At 49.0% G+C, this 20,655-nt stretch overlaps 1 protein-coding gene across 2 annotated transcripts; it reads left to right on the top strand.

Moving 5' to 3' along the window:
• The first annotated feature begins 1,203 nt into the window (after positions 1-1,203).
• TARS2 (threonyl-tRNA synthetase 2, mitochondrial) lies at positions 1,204-20,640 on the top strand. Of its 2 annotated transcripts, XR_005576734.2 has the most exons (19): positions 1,204-1,355; positions 2,012-2,208; positions 3,866-3,989; positions 5,252-5,376; positions 6,061-6,178; positions 6,260-6,324; positions 7,234-7,312; positions 9,871-10,017; positions 10,208-10,306; positions 10,909-11,126; positions 11,873-12,035; positions 12,268-12,405; positions 12,586-12,663; positions 17,169-17,269; positions 17,809-17,910; positions 18,085-18,157; positions 18,763-18,877; positions 19,213-19,319; positions 19,969-20,055. XR_005576734.2 is itself a non-coding variant. In XM_039459829.2 (18 exons), the coding sequence occupies exons 1-18, from the start codon at positions 1,290-1,292 to the stop codon at positions 20,115-20,117; spliced, it is 2,157 nt and encodes a 718-aa protein (XP_039315763.2). In that variant the 5' UTR covers positions 1,204-1,289; the 3' UTR covers positions 20,118-20,640. The 2 variants fall into 2 exon arrangements, 1 of the variants encoding a protein (XP_039315763.2); XM_039459829.2 differs by lacking the exon at positions 19,213-19,319 and having other exon boundaries at positions 19,969-20,640.
• Positions 20,641-20,655: the final 15 nt, after the last annotated feature.

Here is a 20,655-nt window from a genome sequence, read left to right as displayed (position 1 = left end):
GGGTGAGGGGCGGTGAGAGGTGGGTATTGCTTGAGGCCACGAGTTTGATACTACCCTGGCCAACATAGTGAGATTCCCTCCAACTCCATTTCTATTAAACAATAAATAAATATGAGAAGTTAAGTAATTTCCCCAAAATTACAGAGTTAATGGCAGATCCAGAATTTACACTAGACCTGCCTGGTTCCCAAGTCTATGCTACATATATATATATATATTTTATAGAGATGGGGTTTCACCATGTTGGCCAGGCTGGTCTCTAACTCCTGACCTCATGCAATCCACCTACCTCAGCCTCCCAAAGTGCTGGGCTTACAGGCGTGAGCGACTGCGCATGGCCATCCAAGTCTATTCTCTTAACAATTTTGCTATATGCTGTAAGGACCATGTAAAAGAAAATGTATATGCTGGACGGGGTGGCTTACGCCTGTAATCCCAGCATTTTGGGAGGCCGAGGTGGGCGGATCAATTGAGGTCAGGAGTTCGAGACCAGCCTGGCCAACACAGTGAAACTACGTTACTTTAAAAAAAAAAAAAAGGCTGGGCGCGGTGGCTCAAGCCTGTAATCCCAGCACTTTGGGAGGCCGAGGCGGGTGGATCACGAGGTCAAGAGATCGAGACCATCCTGGTCAACATAGTGAAACCCCGTCTCTACTAAAAATACAAAAAATTAGCTGGGCATGGTGGCGCGTGCCTGTAATCCCAGCTACTCAGGAGGCCGAGACAGGAGAATTGCCTGAACCCAGGAGGCGGAGGTTGCGGTGAGCCGAGATCGCGCCATTGCACTCCAGCCTGGGTAACAAGAGGGAAACTCCGTCTCAAAAAAAAAAAAAAAAAAAAAAAAAAAAAAAAAAAAAAAAATTAGCTGGGCATGGAAAGGAAAAAAAGAAAAAGAGGAAGGAAGGAAGGAAGGAAATGTATAGCTAAAGGGAAATCACTACCATTTCCTATCTGTTTTTCTCCCTCTCCCTCAAAAGCTCACCTGCCCCTGTCTCAAAGCCCCAGGACGCCTAATTGCTGCTTTCGCGTTTCACCTGAAACGCCACGGGTTTGCGGATTGCGAGGGTGTGTTACATTTTCGGTGTTCCGGTCAGCCGGAACCACTCACTCCGCTGCTAGTGCTGTGTGGGGTGTACCTCTTCGGAGTTCCTGGAGGTGGTGCCAGACTAGAGTGGCAGCTGTAGTCACCAATAGACACGGACTTTGTTGGATCGGAAGCCAGTGAGGAAACTTGCGGAGGAGAAGCGGCGCTAATCCGTTTGAGGATGTGGACCCCGGTGTGAGGGAACATGGGGCTGTATCAGAGGTGGCATCGGCTCCGGCTCCAAGGTTTACAGGCTTACGGGCTACACACGGTGCGTGAGGTACCCCCAGAATTCCGATCCGCATCAGACCCAGCCCAGCCAAAGCCCCAACTTTTTTTTTTTTTTTTTTTTTTGAGGCGGAGTTTCGCTCTTATTACCCAGGCTGGAGTGCAATGGCGCGATCTCGGCTCACCGCAACCTCCGCCTCCTGGGTTCAGGCAATTCTCCTGCCTCAGCCTCCCGAGTAGCTGGGATTACAGGCACGCACCACCATGCCCAGCTAATGTTTTGTATTTTTAGTAGAGACGGGGTTTCACCATGTTGACCAGGATGGTCTCGATCTCCTGACCTCGTGATCCACCCGCCTCGGCCTCCCAAAGTGCTGGGATGACAGGCTTGAGCCACCGCGCCCGGCCGCCCCAACATTTTTGTGTTAACCCAGCTTCATGCCACTCCTCCTCTCCCTCGTCCCCCCAGTCCCCAGACAGAGCTAGCAACCTCATAGCCAAACTCGTGATCTAATTCTCGAGTTAGCAGTCGGGAGAGCCTAGAGCTCGAAGAGCCCCCAGCCTAGGGTCCTGTATCACCCGTCTCGTTAAAGACTAGGAATTCGGACGAAGGCATAGACATTCCATAGTGCTATCATCCACAATTCTACGAAAGGGTGATGGGGCATGTGTTACCTGCCAATATATCTTTCCCTCCAGGCAGTTGTGTGGACCCCTCCGCACTGGTTGGCAGAGCGGCTTGGCCTTTTTGAGGAGCTATGGGCTGCTCAGGTAAAGAGATTAGCAAGCATGGCACAGAAGGAGCCCCGGGCTATTAAGATGTCACTTCCTGGAGGCCAGAAAGTTGATGCTGTGGCATGGAACACAACCCCCTACCAACTAGCCCAGCAGATCAGGTAACAGGCCCATCCTGTAACTACCAGGATTATCCTTCTGCGCCTTTTACTTTCTCTGCACTTGAGCAGGGGAAGAAAGGTTGATCTGCTTGTTTCTTTCCCATCCCCGTCCAGATAGCCTTTCCTGAGGATGTGTTTTTGTTTTTTGTTGTCAATTGGTTTTTGTTGTTGTTTTTCTTTTTTTCTTTTCTGAGACGGAATATCGGTCTGTCGCCAGGCTGGCGTGCAGTGGCACAATCTTGGCTCACTGCAACCTCCGCCTCCTGGGTTCAAGCGATTCCTCTGCCTCAGCCTCCCAAGTAGCTGGGATTACAGCGTGTACCACCACATCCGGCTAATTTTTTGGGGCTTCATCATGTTGGGCAGGATGGTCTCGATCTTCTGACCTTGTGATCTGCCCGCCTTGGCCTCCCAAAGTGCAGTGATTACAGGTGTGAGCCACCGCGTCCAGCCTGTTGTTTTATAGAGACAGGGTCTCTCCATGTTGCCCAGGCTGGTCTTGAACTCCTGGGCTCAAAGGATCCTTCCATCTCAGTTTTCCAAAATCCTGGGATTACAGCCATGAGCCACCACCCCTGGCCTGAGATTTGTTTTATCTGTATTAGTTTCTGCATCAGAGTCTCTGCCCTTTCACTGGGGAAAGAAATGAAAGGTTCTGTTGTTCTGGTAACTAATTTCACCTTTGCAGCTTTACAGTTGCTGAGAGATGGGCAACTTTCTTCCCCCTGTGGATTGTAACCCTGTCTTTTTAAAATCATTAATTTACTTTTTAATAATTGACACATAGTAATTAAACATATGTTTGGGGTACATGTGATATTTTGATGCATGCATACAATGTGTAACGATCAAATCAGGTGTTCAGCATATCTGTTACCCCAAATAGTTATCATTTCTTTGAGTTGGGACCATTTCGAATCTTCTAGCTATTTTGAAACATACAATAAATTATTGTTAACTATATTCACCCTACTCTGCTATGGAGCATTAGACTGAATTCCTTCTGTCTAGCTCTATTTTTGTACCCAGCCTCTTCATCTCCCATCCCCCATCCCTCCCTTCCTCTGGTAACTATCACTCTATTCTCTACCACTGTGAGATCAACTTTTTTTTTTTTTTTTTTTTTAAAAAGACAGGGTTGGCCGGGCGCGGTGGCTCCAGCCTGTAATCCCAGCACTCTGGGAGGCCAAGGCGGGTGGATCGCGAGGTCGAGAGATCGAGACCATCCTGGTCAACATGGTGAAACCCCGTCTCTACTAAAAATACAAAAAACTAGCTGGGCGTGGTGGCGCGTGCCTGTAATCCCAGCTACTCAGGAGGCTGAGGCAGGAGAATTGCCTGAGCCCAGGAAGCGGAGGTTGCGGTGAGCCAAGATCACGCCATTACACTCCAGCCTGGGTAACGAGAGCGAAACTCCGTCTCAAAAAAAAAAAAAAAAAGACAGGGTTTTACCATGTTGGTCAGGCTGGTCTTGAACTCCTGACCTCAGTTGATCTGCCCGCCTCGGCCTCCAAAGTGCTTAGATTACAGGCGTGAGCCACCGCTCCCGGCTGAGATCAACTTTTTAAGCTCCCACAGGAATCAGAATATGTGGTATTTTCCTTTCTGTGCCTTGTAACCCTGTCTTTTTCTTCATCCCCACCTCCCGCTGCTGAAGTCCAGCACTGGCAGACACGGCAGTGGCTGCTCAGGTGAATGGAGAACTTTATGATCTGGAGCGGCCCTTGGAGACAGATTCTGACCTCCGATTTCTGACATTCGATTCCCCAGAGGGGAAAGCAGTAAGTTTCTTTCTTATCAGGAATACAGTGACTACTAAACCAAGAGATACTGAAGCAGGAAATTTTGACATTTTATTCTTTTGCCTCAGTTTCTCCATTTGCAGTTGGGAGGGAGACGTACCACAGACTGTCTTGACTGACTATTCCTGGCTAAGCTGGAAACTTATGGCAAAAGTTTTTAACTTAGCTTCGATCTATTAAGCAAACATTTGAGCTAGTGAAAGGGAGAGAGATAGTATGTTGAAAAACAAAAGATAATATGTAAATTCAGCCTCCTCCACTCATGAGCACATAGATTATAAGTCATCTGTAGTGTATATTCAATTCTAACATGGCTTATACAGCTGAGCACACAACCTGGTCACCTCCTCACCTTGTCTTCTTCATGTCAGCTCAGGTAATGCAGACCTTGCTTATTAGGATCCAGAAACATAGAGTTCTCCTGCCATCTATGTATACATAGTGACCAAATCCAAGAGGAATAGTTGTATCGCACTAGATTTATGGGATTAAAAAAAAATAAAAGGACTAAAAGACCAAACAGAGGCCTAAGGAACCACTGTCTTAAGAAGATAGCTGATTCTGAAGCCCTAAAAGCTTACAGGAGCAGCAGCAGAAGACTGACTGGCCTCCTACTTCTAGGCTTTGGAACTGGGAAGCACCAAGGACTGAGGGGTGGGGCTGGGGCTTTTATGCACTGAAAGAAGAAAAGATACTGGCCTTCTTTCTTTTCTATTCAGTGTATTTTTGTTTGTTTGTTTGTTTTTGTTTTTGTCTTTGAGGCAGTCTCACTGTGTCACCTAGGCTGGAGTGCAGTGGCCCAGTCTCAGCTCACTGCAACCTCTACCTCCTGGGTTCAAGCAATTCTCCTGCCTCAGCCTCCTGACTAGCTGGGACTACAGGCACATGCCACCACACCTGGCTAGTTTTGTGTGTTTCAGTAAAGGTGAGGTTTCACCATGTTGGCCAGGCTGGGCTCAAACTCCTGACCTTAGACGATCTGCCGGCCTTGGCCTCCCAACGTGTTGGGATTACAGGTATGAGCCACTGTGCCTGGCCTTTTTTTTTTTTTTTTTTTTTTTTTTTTCCAAGCTTGTTACTTTTTAGTGGTCACTCCCAAAATTTAGGATCCCCATTTTGTGGCAGTTATTCCTAGGAGAACCATACCAGTTTTCCTACCAACTTTTGTGAGGAAGAGATCAGAGATCTAGGGGTTAAGGGAAAAGTTGATGAACCTGTGAACCCCTTTTTTGTGAACTCAGGTGTTCTGGCACTCCAGCACCCATGTCCTGGGGGCAGCAGCCGAACAATTCCTAGGTGCTGTTCTCTGCCGAGGTCCAAGTACAGAAAATGGCTTTTACCATGACTTCTTTCTGGGAAAGGAGAGGTGAGTAATGAAAGGAAGGAGAAGAATGATTCTGGGATGGTTTCTGAGGCCCTTTTCAGGGGCTTGGGCATGTTCCATTTGGAGGAGGAAGTTGGAGGAGGAGGGTTTCTCTAGGTCTCAGCTATGCCATTAGTACCTCCTTCTGCGTTTGTCCATGTCCCTCTTCTTTTTTTTTTTTTTTTTTTGAGACGGAGTTTCGCTCTTGTTACCCAGGCTGGAGTGCAATGGCACGATCTCCATTCACCGCAACCTCCGCCTCCTGGGTTCAGGCAATTCTCCTGCCTCAGCCTCCTGAGTAGCTGGGATTACAGGCACGCGCCACCATGCCCAGCTAATTTTTGTATTTTAGTAGAGACGGGGTTTCACCACGTTGACCAGGATGGTCTCGATCTCTTGACCTTGTGATCCACCCGCCTCGGCCTCCCAAAGTGCTGGGATTACAGGCTTGAGCCACCGGGCGCGGCCCCTGCACTCATCTTTTAACTTCATGCATAGAGCTTGTTCTCCAGCTGTAATATCTGTTACCTGATTTCCTATTTATGTTTTCTCTCAGTTTGTCTGTCTTTGCCTATAACTCTAGATTTCTCCTGAAGGGCAGGACCTTATCCCTAGCCCACAGATTTGTCACCTAGGTGATTGATGCACCTTACAGGATGCAACCCAACCAATTCACCTCTTTTTCAGGACAATCCGGGGCTCAGAGCTGCCTGTTTTGGAGCGGATTTGTCAAGAACTTACAGCTGCTGCTCAACCCTTCCGGAGGCTAGAGGCTTCACGGGATCAGCTTCGCCAGTTGTTCAAGGTGGGATAGAGGGGAGAGGTGGCTCTCCTAGGATGTCTTTGTGAGAATAAAGACTTCAGTCTCTTTTCTGCCTTTTTCCAGGATAACCCCTTTAAGCTTCACTTGATTGAGGAGAGAGTGGCAGGTCCAACAGCAACAGTATATGGGTAAGAGTTGCCAAGATTAAGGCAAATAGGGAGAGGTGGGGAAGCACTGAAAAAGGCCAGAAATGCTATAGGAAAGAAAGATAGAAAGAAAGATAGAAGGTAATTTGTGTTGCTCCAGAAAAAGAAGTGGGAATGGGAATTAATTTTTTTTTTTTTTTTTTTTTGAGATGAAGTCTCACTCTTTACCAGGCTGGAGTGCAGTGGCGCGATCTCGGCTCACTGCAACTTCCGCCTCCTGGGGATCCAAGCAATTCTCCTGCCTCAGTCTCCTGAGTAGCTGGGATTACGGTCGTGTGCCACCGTGCCCAGCTAATTTTTGTATTTTTAGTAGAGACGGGGTTTCACCATGTTGGCCTGGCAGGTCTTGAACTCCTGACCTCAGGTGAGCCACCCGCCTCCGCCTCCCAAAGTGCTAGAATTGTGGGTGTGAGCCACTGCCGACTGGGGAATTGATTTTTTATCTGCCATTATCCTCTCTCTGTAGGAGTGTTCCTTTTTCGGGCCGGGCGCGGTGGCTCAAGCTTGTAGTCCCAGCACTTTGGGAGGCCGAGGCGGGTGGATCACGAGGTCGAGAGATCGAGACCATCCTGGTCAACACGGTGAAATCCCGTCTCTACTAAAAATACGAAAAATTAGCTGGGCATGGTGGCACGTGCCTGTAATCCCAGCTACTCAGGAGGCTGAGGCAGGAGAATTGCTTGAACCCAGGAGGCGGAGGTTGCGGTGAGCCGAGATCGCGCCATTGCACTGCAGCCTGGGTAACAAGAGCGAAACTCCGTCTCAAAAAAAAAAAAAAAAAAGGAGTGTTCCTTTTTCTTCACCTATTTCTGTCAGCTAAAGACCATGAGAGGGAGAAAGCTAGAAGCTGAAGAACATGGAAACCACTGACTGGCCCCTTCCTTCTCCTAGGTGCGGCACATTGGTCGACCTTTGCCGGGGCCCCCACCTTCGGCATACTGGACAGATTGGAGGACTGAAGCTGCTCTCGGTCAGTTGTGGGACGGAGTTAGGTTAACATTCCTGTTTTGGGCTGGGCACGGTGGCTCATGCCTGAAATCCCAGCACTTTGGGAGGCTGAGATGGTTGGATCACTTGAGGTCAGGAGTTCAAGACCATCCTGGCCAACATGGCAAAACCCTGTCTCTACTAAAAAAAAAAAAAAAAAAAAAAAAGACCTCTGAACTTAAAAGCTAGCCATCTGCATACAGTCCTTACTCTGCATGGATGAGATATGTGACCTTGGGTGAATTTTTTTTTTTTTTTTGAGTTGGTGTCTAGCTCTGTTACCAGGCTGGAGGGCAGTGGCACAATCTCAGCTCATTGCAGTGTCCACCTCCTGGGTTCAAGTGATTCTCCTGCCTCAGCGTCCTGAGTAGCTTGGACTACAGGTGTACGCCACCACACCCAGCTAACTTTTGTATTTTTAGTAGAGACGGGGTTTCACCATGCTGGCCAGGATGGTCTCAATCTCTTGACCTCGTGATTTGCCTGCCTTAGCCTCCCAAAATGCTGGGATTACAGGCCTGAGCCACTGCACTTGGTGGCCTTGGGTAAATGTTACTTATTTTCCCCATCTAGAAAATGAGGCCATTATTTCGTTTTTGTCCTACCAGTAAATTCACCTCATAAAGATAATGAAAACCAGGCTGTGCATGGTGGCTCACACCTGTAATTCCAGCACTTTGGGGATGCCAAGTCAGGTGGATCATTTGAGGTCAGGAGTTCGAGACCAGCCTGGGCAACATAGTGAAACCCCATCTCTACTAAAAATACAAAAATTCGGGAGCTCAAGCCTGTAATCGCAGCACTTTGGGAGGCCGAGGGGGGTGGATCACGAGGTCAAGAGATCGAGACCATCCTGGTCAACATGGTGAAACCCCGTCTCTACTAAAAATACAAAAAACTAGCTGGGCGTGGTGGTGCGTGCCTGTAATCCCAGCTACTCAGGAGGCTGATGCAGGAGAATTGCTTGAACCCAGGAGGCAGAGGTTGCAGTGAGCCGAGATCGCGCCATTGCACTCCAGCCTGGGTAACAAGAGCGAAACTCCTTCTCAAAAAAACAAACAAACAAAAATATAGGCTATTGGCAGGATACAGTGGTTCACACATAATCCCAACACTTTGGGAGGCCAACATGGATGGATCACTTGAGCTCAGGAGTTTAAGACCATTCTGGCCAACATAATGAAATGCCATCACTGTTAAAAGTGAAAAATCAGCTGGGCATGGTGGCATGCACCTGTAGTCCCAGCTACTTGGGAGGCTAAGGCAGGAGAATCACCTGAACCGAGGCAGAGGTTGCAGTGAGCCAAGATCGCACCACTGCACTCCAGCCTGGGCAGCAGAGTGAGACTCTGTCTTAAAATATATATATATCGCCGGGTGCGGTGGCTCAAGCCTGTAATCCCAGCACTTTGGGAGGCCGAGGCGGGTGGATCACGAGGTCAAAAGATCGAGACCATCCTGATCAACACGGTGAAACCCCGTCTCTACTAAAAATAAAAAAATTAGCTGGGCATGGTGGCGCGTGCCTGTAATCCCAGCTACTCAGGAGGCTGAGGCAGGAGAATTGCCTGAACCCGGGAGGCGGAGGTTGCGGTGAGCCGAGATCGCGCCATTGCACTCCAGCCTGGGTAACAAGAGCAAAACTCCGTCTCAAAAAAAAAAATATATATATATATATCTATATATCTATATATAGATATATATATATGTGTGTGTGTATATATATATATGTATATATATATACACTGTTTCTCATTAGTACTGTTAAAGGAGAGAGCAGGCAGAGGCTTTTGGATTTCATGTGGCCAGGAATGGGATACGGTGTAGAAGACTGACTTTTCTAGCAGCTGTATAGGATAATTTTAAGGGGAGGAATAGACTGACATTTGACCAGAGCTTATGGTTACTCCCCTAAGCAGTCATTGATTGGAATGAGAAGGAACTAAGTACAGGGGTACCTAGAATGGGGAGAAAAAGTGATAGCAAGGTAAGGTTAGGCTTGACCAGGATGTATGTAGGAATCAAGAGTCAGGCAGTTTCAACACTGAAATCTAGAAGAAGCATGTCTAGAGGATGGAGGTGTTCATCCTGCCAGTGGGATTGTTGTCAAGAGGCATACGTGGCCGGGCGCGGTGGCTCAAGCCTGTAATCCCAGCACTTTGGGAGGCCGAGGCGGGTGGATCACAAGGTCAAGACATCGAGACCATCTTGGTCAACATGGTGAAACCCCGTCTCTACTAAAAATACAAAAAAATTAGCTGGGCATGGTGGCGCGTGCCTGTAATCCCAGCTACTCAGGAGGCTGAGGCAGGAGAATTGCCTGAACCCAGGAGGAGGAGGTTGCGGTGAGCCGAGATCGTGCCATTGCACTCCAGCCTGGGTAACAAAAGTGAAACTCTGTCTCAGAAAAACAAAAAACAAACAAACAAAAAAAAAGAGGCATACCTGTGACGCTTAACTCTGAGAGTATCATATGAGGCTTGAAAAGGTTAGGGACCTTCAGTCCTCATCTTTCCTTTGATTCCCTGTGTCCTCACACAGAACTCGTCATCCCTGTGGAGGTCTTCAGGGGCCCCAGAGACACTGCAGAGAGTGTCAGGGATTTCTTTCCCCACAACAGAATTGCTGAGGGCCTGGGAAGCATGGAGGGAGAAAGCAGAAATGCAAGACCACAGGCGCATTGGGAAGGTACAGAGATTGGCAAGACGGGGCGGGACAGTGGTAAGGGTGGAGGGTAAGAGAGATGACGGAACCCGATTATGGAGTTGGGAGCAGACTCAGTCACACCGCCTGAGCAGCTCCATCGGTTGTTTCTTCTGGGTTCCGAAGCTACCTCCTTGCCCTTGATGTGACCCAATATTGCCATTTCTGACTACAGGAACAGGAGCTCTTTTTCTTCCATGAACTGAGCCCTGGGAGCTGTTTCTTCCTGCCACGAGGGACAAGGGTGTATAATGCACTAGTGGCGTTTATCAGGGTAAGGGGACCCAGGTCTAGAGGGAAGAAGACCAGGGAAGGGCTGAGGGTAAGGTGTTTGTGTTAAAAGAGGGCGGGTGGGGCCTGGCGCGGTGGCTCACACCGGTAATCCCAGCACTTTCGGAGGCCAAGGCAGGCAGATCACTTGAGGTCAGGAGTTCAAGACCAGCCTGGCCAACCTGCCAAAACCATCTCTACTAAAAAAATTACCAAAAATTAGCTGGGCATGGTTGTGGCACCTGTAGTCCAAGCTACTTGGAAGCTGAGGCAGGAGAATCACTTGAACTCAGGAGGCGGAGGTTGCAGTGAACTGAGATTGCACCACTGCACTCCAGCCTGGGTGATAGAATGAGACTCCGGCTGGAAGAGAGAAAAAAGGGGCAAGCGTTGGAAGCATAAACATAAATACCGAAAAGTGCTGGTGCCCTTTAATACTACAGTTGTGTGGTCTGCAGTTGGGGAGCATAGAGAGAGGACATGGTATTTAATAGGTTGTGGTTGCAATCAGCATGGCCTAAGGCCCCAGGAAGATCACACAGCGGACGCTCTGCCCCTGTTCCTTCCAGTTATTCTGACCTTCCATGTCTCTACCCTTCTCTCCAGGCTGAGTATGCCCGCCGTGGTTTCTTCGAGGTGAAAACTCCCACACTGTTTTCTACGAAACTCTGGGAACAGTCAGGGCATTGGGAGCATTATCAGGAAGACATGTTTGCTGTGCAGCCTCCAGGCTCCGATAGGCCTGCCAGCTCCCAGAGTGATCACTCTACCAGGCATACCACAGATACACTCGCCCTCAAGCCCATGAACTGCCCTGCACACTGGTGAGCTGGGAGCTAGGATTACAATCAGGTTTCCAAATAGTAAATAATAGAAAGCACCTTGGGGCAGGGCACAGTGGCTCACGCCTGTAATCCCAGCACTTTGGGAGGCTGAGGCAGGCAGATCATCTGAGGTTGGGAGTTCAAGACCAGCCTGACCAACAAGGTGAAACCCTGTCTCTACTAAAAATACAAAATTAGCTGGGCATGATGGTGCACGCCTGTAATACCAACCACTTGGGAGGCTGAGGCAGGAGAACTGCTTGAACCCAGGAGGCGGAGGTTGCAGTGAGTCGAAATCGCACCACTGCACTCCAGCCTGGGCAACAAGAGGGAAACTATCTCAAAAAACAGGAAAGCACTTTGGAAAGAGTACTGGGACACCTGGTTTGAGTCTAGAATCTTCCCTGTAGCTAACCATGTGAATTTGGGAAACTCATTTTACCTCTTTAGGTCTCAGTCTCCTTAAAGTTGCTGTCTAAGGTTCCTCTTTCAGTTCAGTGACGATCACAGAACAGGGCAACAGTAAATGATGTCTGTTAGTGTTTTACTGAGAAATCCACTTTTGAACCAGGCAGGGCTCAGACTGTGGTGAGTGGGGTTGACAGGACTCAGGGGGAGGATATGCTGAGGCTGGAGACGGCTTTAGCTGATGGTGCAGAGAAAGTAGGCAAGCAGACTGGGTTGGAGAGCAGTCCTCGGAGGCTAGTCCTCCCTATGGCCCTGACCCCTACCCACCCCAACCTCAGCCTGATGTTCGCCCACCGGCCCAGATCCTGGCGGGAACTGCCCCTGCGACTAGCTGACTTCGGGGCCCTACACCGGGCTGAAGCCTCTGGCGGTCTGTGCGGACTGACCCGACTGCGGTGTTTCCAGCAGGATGACGCCCACATCTTCTGTACAACAGATCAGGTGGCCTTTCCCCGGCTTCACCAAAGCTTTTCTAAACCTCCTTCCTTTCTCCCTATGAACCTGCACAAACCCCTGATCGTCAGTTGCCCCCTGTATGTACTATAATTCAGCTGCATTCTACCCCTCGCTTGCTTCTGCTTCCTCTCTGTTTTTACCCCTTGTTTTTCTCAAACTGCCACTATCCCAGATTCCTAGCTGGCTCAGCTCCCCCACCCTTATTTCCTGCCCCCAGCTGGAAGCAGAGATCCAAAGCTGTCTTGATTTCCTCCGTTCCGTTTATGCTGTTCTTGGCTTCTCCTTCCGCCTGGCACTGTCCACCCGGCCATCTGGCTTCCTGGGAGACCCTTGCCTTTGGGACCAGGCTGAACAGGTGAGTAGGAGGTAGAGAAATAGAGGCAGATAAACCACTCTTTAGTGAAAAGGAGTGGGGAATACAGTAACCAGGGTTCTCCAATAGAGGCATCTGATGAAGGCATCATTTGTTAGGGACTGACCGGATGTGTTCCTTTAGAATCTAAGATGATGTATTCCTGTCTCATTCCTTCTAAAGGTCCTTCAACAAGCCCTGAAGGAATTTGGAGAACCCTGGAACCTCAACCCTGGAGATGGTGCCTTCTATGGGCCTAAGGTAAGCTTGGGACCCTGGTCAGTGTTATTTTTATTTTTATTTTTTGCTTTGTTTTAGAATAATAGATAAAAATAAATTTTTCTTTTTTTGTCTATTATAAAAATTAGCCTGGCTGATTTTTTTCTATTTTTAGTAGAGATTGGATTTCACCATGTTGGCCAGACTGGTCTTGAACTCCTGACCTCAGGGAATCCTCCTGCCTTGGCCTCCCAAAGTTCTGGGATTACAGGCAGGAGCCACTGTGCCCGGCCACAAAGAAGTATCTTTAAACTTATGTAGGACAGAAAAAAAAGACCAATTTCTTTTCTGCCCTCTTGTCATTTGCAATCTAGTGAGGGCGGTTTAAGGTAAAGAGGCCATGTCACTGCTGTGAGATCAGCGCTGTGTAGGTAGGTACTAAGAGAACAGATTAGCAGGGATTAGCATCACTTGGGGAGATCACAAAAGGTTTCCGCAGGAATCACTTTCCAGTTTGAAAGGTGAGTGTTGGCCAAGTAAAGCTGTGTTTCAGGAGGCAGCAGTGTAGGCAGAGGCCGGGGATAGGGATAAAAACTCACATGGCAGACCACTCTGGGCAACACAGGGAGATCCTGTCTCTACCCAAAAAAAAAAAAAAATTAGCTGGACATGGTGACTCATGCCTGTGGTCCCAGCTACCCAGCAGGTTGAGGTGGGAAAATCACCCGAACCCAGGAGGTAGAGGCTGCAGTGAGCCAAGATCACGCCCCACTGCACTCCAGCCTGGGTGGTAGAGTGAGACCTTGTCTCAAAAACAAAGAAGTCTGGGAAGAAAAGGACTGAAAAGTGTCCATTGGATTTAATAAAAAGGCTGCTGGATTTTAAAGGACCATTTTCAGTAAAGTAGGACTTGAGGGCGGAGTGAGAAGTGAATAAATGAGGCCTGTGTGGTGGCTCATGCCTGGAATCCCAGCACTTTGGGAGGCTGAGGGAGACAGATCACTTGAGGTCAGGAGTTCGAGACCAGCCTGACCAACATGACGAAACTCCTTCTCTACTAAAAATACAAAAACTGGCTGGGTGAGGTGGTACACACCTGCAGTCCCAGCTACTCGGGAAGCTGAGGCAGGAGAATTACTGAACCTGGGAGGCAGAGGTTGCAGTGAGCCAAGATCATGCCACTGCATTCCAGCCTCAGTGACAGAGCAAGACAGCGTCCCCAAAAATAGAAATAGGCTGGGCGCAGTGGCTCATGCCTGTAATCCCAGCACTTCGGGAGGCCAAGGCGGGTAGATCAACTGAGGTCAGGGGTTCAAGTCCAGCCTGACCAACATGGTGAAACCCTGTCTCTATTAAAAATACAAAAATTGGCCCAACATGGTAGTGGGTGCCTGTAATCCCAGCTACTCAAGGGGCTGAGGCAAGAGAATCGTTTGAACCCCGGAGGTGGAGGTTGCAGTGAGCCAAGATCATGCCATTGCACTCCAAAAAGAAATAATAAAATGAAAAATAAAATAAATGCTATGATGAGAGGATGCCTGCTTGGAGGGAGAAGTTGAATTTGTAAAAAAAAAAAATTTTTAGTAAAGGGAAGTTCCTGGAGAGGTTCAAGGTGGGATTGAGAAGCCTTCATATCAGGGATCATGACTGTCATTGTATCCAGGGTGGAAGGAAAGGCTGGAGGCAAATGCAAGGACATTTATAGGCGTGGTGACAGGAAGTTGAGACTTCTCCCATCCCATGGTATCAGTCGTCTGACTTCTTCATGAGGCAGGAATCAGTCAGGATCATTTGCCGAAATGAGAGTGGAGGAGAGTTGTCAGTGAGGGGACTGAAGAGATGAAAAAAATGCTGGGCGTGGCGGCACACTCCTGTAATCCCAGCACTTTGGGAGGCCAAGGTGACAGGATCATTTGAATCCAGGAGTTTGAGACCAGCCTGGGCAACATAGTAAGACCTTGTCTCTACCAAAAAAATTAAACCAAATTTAAAAATTAGCTGGGTGTGATGGTGTGTGCCTGTGGTTCCAGCTTCTCAGGAGGCTGAGGTGGGAGGATCACTTGAGCCTAGGATTTTGAGGCTGCATGAGCTATCATCAAGCCACTGCATTTCAGCCTAGGTAACAGAATGAAACCCTGCCTCAAAAAAACGAATATAAATGAAGATATGGAGAGAAAGGAAATTACTCAAAAACTGCTAAAATCTTTTTTTTTTTTTTTTTAAGACAGAGTCTTACCCTGTCACCAGGCTGGAGTGCAGTGGCAGATCTCTACTCACTGCAGCCTCCATCTCCCAGGTTGAAGCTATCCTCTTGCCTCAGCCTCCCAAGTACCTGGGACAACAGGCATGCACCACCACACCTGGCTAATTTTTGTTTTGTTTTGTTGTTTTTTGTTCAGTTGGGTTTTTTTGAGATGGAGTTTAACTCTGTTGTCCAGGCTGGAGTGGAGTGGCACAATCTTGGCCTACCACAATCTCCACCTCCTAGGTTCAAGCGATTCTCCTGCCTCAAACTCCTGAGTAGCTGGGATTACAGGTACCTGCTACCCAGCTAATTTTTGTATTTTTAGTAGAGACGAGGTTTTCCATGTTGGCCAGGCTGGTCTCTTAACTCTGGACCTCAGGTGATCCGCCTGCTTTGGCCTCCCAAAGTGCTAGGATTACAGGAGTGAGCCACTGCGCCTGGCCTGGCTAAAATCTTTTGAGTACTCAAAGTTGCTGTTCACTGTGCTGGGGTCTTTTATTCAGGTAATGTATATTACTCATGTTCATGTCCCAAGTGTCTATTCTAGCATATGGTATTTAGCTGCTTCAATAAGTAGTTAGTAAATGAAAATATTAACATTAATGAAATTATGTCTTATGATTTATTTCAGCAATAATACTAGGCAAATAAAATATTACTAAGAAAAATAATTGAGAGAGGTTAAACACTGTGCTTAAGGTTACAGTGATAACAGTCATAAAGTGCACAAAGTGTATTGTGTTGAATCAATCTAATAAGTTGTTGGCTAAGATACTGCTATAAAAAGAGAGAGCAAACAGCTGGAAAATTCATGAGAGCAAAGCATAGAGCTTATTAGGACAGCCCAAAGGATTGCTGGCAATAGCCAAGGACTGGCTGAATCTCGAAACACTGACTCCCATGGTGGCATCAATCTCTGCTTTTGCATCTCTGTGGTTTGTGATATATTGGGCAGCACTGAGCAGTTCTCTTGCAGGGCCACAGCTGTAGGTACACAGGAACTAAGGAAAATGCTGCAGCTTCCTGGGGGAAGAAACAAAGGTAGAGGGGCCTGAGGATGGGAAAGGAAAAGAAGAGTTAAAGAACCTGCGGGCTGAAGCGCCAGTAATAGGAGTACTTGTCATGACCAAGTGTGGTGGCTCACACCTGTAATCCCAGTACTTGGGGAGGCTGAAGTGGGCAGATCACTTGAGATCAGGTGTTTGAGACCATCATGGACAACATGGTGAAACCCCGTCTCTACTAAAGAATACAAAAGTTGGCCGGGCGCGGTGGCTCAAGCCTGTAATCCCAGCACTTTGGGAGGCCGAGGCGGGTGGATTACGAGGTCGAGAGATCGAGAGCATCCTGGTCAACATGGTGAAACCCCGTCTCTACTAAAAATACAAAACATTAGCTGGGCGTGGTGGCGTGTGCCTGTAATCCCAGCTACTCAGGAGGCCGAGGCAGGAGAATTGCCTGAACCCGGGAGGTGGAGGTTGCGGTGAGCCGAGATCGTGCCATTGCACTCCAGCCTGGGTAACAAGAGCAAAACTCCGTCTCAAAAAAAAAAAAAAAAAATACAAAAGTTAGCTGGGCGTGGTAGCGTGCACCTGTTGTCCTAGCTACTAGGGAGGCTGAGGCAGGAGAATTACTTGAACCCAGGAGGCAGAGATTGCAATGAGCCGAGATTGTGCCACTGTACTCCAGCTTGGTGCCTGGCAACAGAGCAAGACTCTGTCTCAAAAAAAAAAAAAAAAGTTAGCTGGGCATGGTACCAAGTACCTGAAGTCCCAGCTACTCTTGTGGCTGAGGCAGGAGATTTGCTTGAACCCAAGGGGCGGAGGCTGCAGTGAGCTGAGATCATGCCACTGCACTGCTGCCAGGATGACAGAACGAGACTCTGTCTCAAAAAAAAAGAATAATTGTCAGAGCTGGCTGACCAAGAAACAGTAATCAGAGTAGGGTGTTTGATGGACTGTTTCAGAGACACAGCCACTGGGGGAGATGACAGGATACAGGGTGTAGCTGTAGTTTGGGCGGTGATGAAGATCGCTGAGATGAGAAGCTCAAGGAATTGAGAGGTCAAGGTGTGGACATCTGGTCATATTATACCATCCATTATTAAGTGGAGAATGCTGCTGAGAACTGCTGCCAGAGTGAATGGAATAGAGTGAAGTGGAGGGGTAGCGTATGATGGAGCCACGTGACATGACTCTTTCCTAGCCCAGGATGAGGGTAGGTTAAAGGGTGGGATGGCACGGATAATGGTTCTGGATAGTGCTTCTGGCTTATCTCGTGCCCTCCCATCTGTTTCCTGTAGATTGATGTGCACCTCCACGATGCCCTGGGCCGGCCACATCAGTGTGGGACAATTCAGCTTGACTTCCAACTGCCCCTGAGATTCGACCTTCAGTACAAGGGGTATAAAACCTTGCCCTCTCCTCTTTTTCCCTTGACAGCCCATGGAATAGATCTATAACTTCCCCTCTGCCTTTGGTCCTAAAACTAAACCCTCCACACCCTCTCCTGCCAGAGCTGAATATTTCTTAAAAACTGGAAAGTGGCCGGGCGCGGTGGCTCAAGCCTGTAATCCCAGCACTTCGGGAGGCCGAGGCGGGTGGATCATGAGGTCAAGAGATCGAGACCATCCTGGTCAACATGGTGAAACCCCGTCTCTACTAAAAAAAAAAAAAACAAAACACAAAAAATTAGCTGGGCATGGTGGCACGTGCCTGTAATCCCAGCTACTCAGGAGGCTGAGGCAGAAGAATTGCCTGAACCCAGGAGGCGGAGGTTGCGGTGAGCCGAGATCGCACCATTGCACTCCAGCCTGGGAAACCAGAGCGAAACTCCGTCTCAAAAAAAAAAAAATAAATAAAAATAAAAAACTGGAAGGTGATCTTGGATACACAATTTGTGACACTTCCACCATTCCATCCACCCCCTTTTTTCCTTTCAAGGCAAGCGGGTGCCCTGGAGCGTCCAGTCCTCATTCATCGAGCGGTGCTCGGTTCTGTGGAAAGGCTGTTGGGAGTGCTGGCAGAAAGCTGCAGGGGAAGATGGTGAGACCTCTGACCTTGGATTTCTGTTCTGGCCCCAAACCAGATAGTTTATGCTCCAGACCCTGCCCCCTTCATATGCCAGCCTCTTTCCTCCTCAAATCTGCTCTGTACAACCTACTCTCCTGGCCAGACCCAGAGTGAATATTTTGTCATCATCTGTTCTTTCCCAACCAGGCCACTGTGGCTGTCCCCGTTCCAGGTGGTGGTCATCCCTGTGGGGCCTAAGCAAGAGGAGTATGCCAGGGAGGTAAGGAGTTGGGGTAAGGGAAGGGGCAGAAGGAGGCCCAGTAGAGAGTCTGGGGCCCGGCAGTGGGCAGGAAGAGACCGCATGGGTGGTGGAGGAGGGAGCACAGCCGTTGGAGCTACAAGACTGGGCTGCAGTGGCCGCTGTCTTAGGTGCTGGAAATCCTGTATCTCAAAAATGTGACTAATCTTTACCTTACAGAGATGTGTGAAAATTAAACAAATATTGAAAGCCGAAAGAGCACTGGGCACAAAAATGGGATTGAGTACACAGTTTTATTTTTCCTTTCTAGAGAGAATTGAGGATGTGGATGGTACCAGAGTTGGGCAGCTGGTTGGGTAGAGCAGTGGCCAGGAGGCAAAGTCGAGGAAATAATTGGGAGGTTGTCTCCAGTAGGAGGCAGACAGAAAAGCTGCGGGGTTGGGGATGAATGGGGAGGAGGCCTCAATGTGGAGATGAAAAGAGGAGAGGTGGCTGGTGAGAAGTGGAGAGCCCCGAGGCAGAGGAAGGACGAGCAGATGGGGAAACTGAGGGAAAGGAGCATCAGACTGTTCCAGTTCCTCAGCTTTCCAATAAATGGACTTCCTGACACCAAACCTCTGTCGCAGACACAGCAGAGCCTGCGGGCTGCAGGACTGGTCTGTGACCTGGATGCAGACTCCGGACTGACCCTCGGCCGGAAAATCCGTCGGGCCCAGCTTGCCCACTACAATTTTCAGTTCGGTAAGCTGAACCTGAGGGCGGATGCTCTCCCACCTGCCATCTGCATTCTTGCTGTTAAGTTTATCAAGTTTGGTAATGCGTATTTGGGTTAATTGGGGCTCATTACCTGAGCGGGTACGAGCCAGGATTCAGGACACCTGACTCATTTAGGCCCTGTGTTCCTTCACACGCCCTGCCCTCCCCATAACCACTTCTGACCCTCAGAATAGTCTTCCCGTTTTTCACTCCACTCTAGCTCTTGGTGTCTGTTAGGTTAATTAACCAAGGGGGCATCAGAGAGAAAGGGATGAGAGGGCGAATCCGGTGTTCATTATACTTGTTTATTCTGGACCTAGATGGAGTCAGCCCTAAGAGATGAGGAGAAAGGCCATAGGGAGAAAATTCGGGCACTGCCCATGCTCCCTTTTTCTCGTTTTCCATGGTTCAGAGCTCTGTCTCAAAGGTGAGGAGCAGAAACTCCGCCAGCTGACCTGACTCTTGAGTTTTACACACCCCACTTACCCCACGAGCACACCGAGCAGGCTGTGCCGCAATCCCATGGACTTGCACATGGCCCCTTCCCCTCCCCTGCTGCCCAGTCACCCCCTGCATTCATCCTCCTCCGCAGAGTCCCCTCACTCTGTGAATCCAGCCCTCATAGGCACCAAGAGCCAGAGTGGGGCTGATGAGAGGAAACTGTTCTAAGGGACAGAAATGGTTGGGGGGAGGTGGGGCAGCGTGAAGGCCACACCCCTCCTGCCCCCTTCCCCTTCCTCTAATACCCCCTTCAGATACACACACAGTTTCTCTCTGTGGGGTTCTCAGTGTTTGTCTTTCTCTGCTTGACTCTAATGTCTCTGACCTCAGGGCTCCCGACCAGAAGCAATAAGGCCTGCAGGGACTAAAGCATTTTCTTATCTCCCCCGGATGAGCAGGGACTGGCCATTTAGCCTTTTGCAGGCGCAGCTAAATACGTCCTTTCTGTGAACCGTTTCTGGGCTCTGCTCCCACCTTTCCTAAAGATTTAGGTCTCTCAAGTTTCTGCAGAGCAAAAGAAACTATCCCATTGGATGGATTTGCCCTGAGGGTTCCCAAACTGCCTCTTCCTGCAGTGGTTGGCCAGAAAGAGCAAAGGAAGAGAACAGTGAACATTCGGACTCGAGATAATCGTCTCCTTGGGGAGTGGAGCTTGCCCGAGGCTGTGCAGCGGCTGGTGGAGCTACAGAACACCAGAGTCCCAAATGCCGAGGAAATTTTCTGACCCTTTGTATGCAGATGAGACAAAAGCCTTCGAGAGCCGTCAGCCTCCCTTACATGGGAGGCCCCAACCCAGCTGACAGTGCGGAGCCCCCAGAACCTCAGAACTATGTAGAGGCATGTGTCTGCTCTCCTGAAAAGATACTTGGTTTGGGGACCCTTCAAAGGGAGGGAAGCTGTCACTGTTTTGATGTGAGGAAAGTTAAAAAAATAATAATAAACCGGGCTGGGCGTCATGGCTCACACCTGTAGTCCCAGCACTTTGGGAGGCTGAGGTGGGCGGATCGCCAGGTCAGGAGATCGAGACCATCTTGGCCAACATGGTGAAACCCCGTCTCTACTAAAAATACAACAAAAAAATTAGCTGGGCATGGTGGCGTACATCTGTAGTCCCAGCTACTCTGGAGGCTGAGGCAGGAGACCTGGGAGGCAGAAGTTGCAGGGAGCTGAGACTGTGCCATTGCACTCCAGCCTGGGCGACAGAGTGAAACTCCATCTCAAAAATAAATAAATGAAATAAACTGGAAGCTGCTGGGCATGTG

This window comes from Saimiri boliviensis, chromosome 19, assembly GCF_048565385.1.
Source record: "Saimiri boliviensis isolate mSaiBol1 chromosome 19, mSaiBol1.pri, whole genome shotgun sequence".
NCBI classification, from domain to species: domain Eukaryota; kingdom Metazoa; phylum Chordata; class Mammalia; order Primates; family Cebidae; genus Saimiri; species Saimiri boliviensis.
The sequence above is the reverse complement of the archived record's forward strand: the minus strand, read 5'-3'. Positions and strand labels throughout refer to the sequence as shown.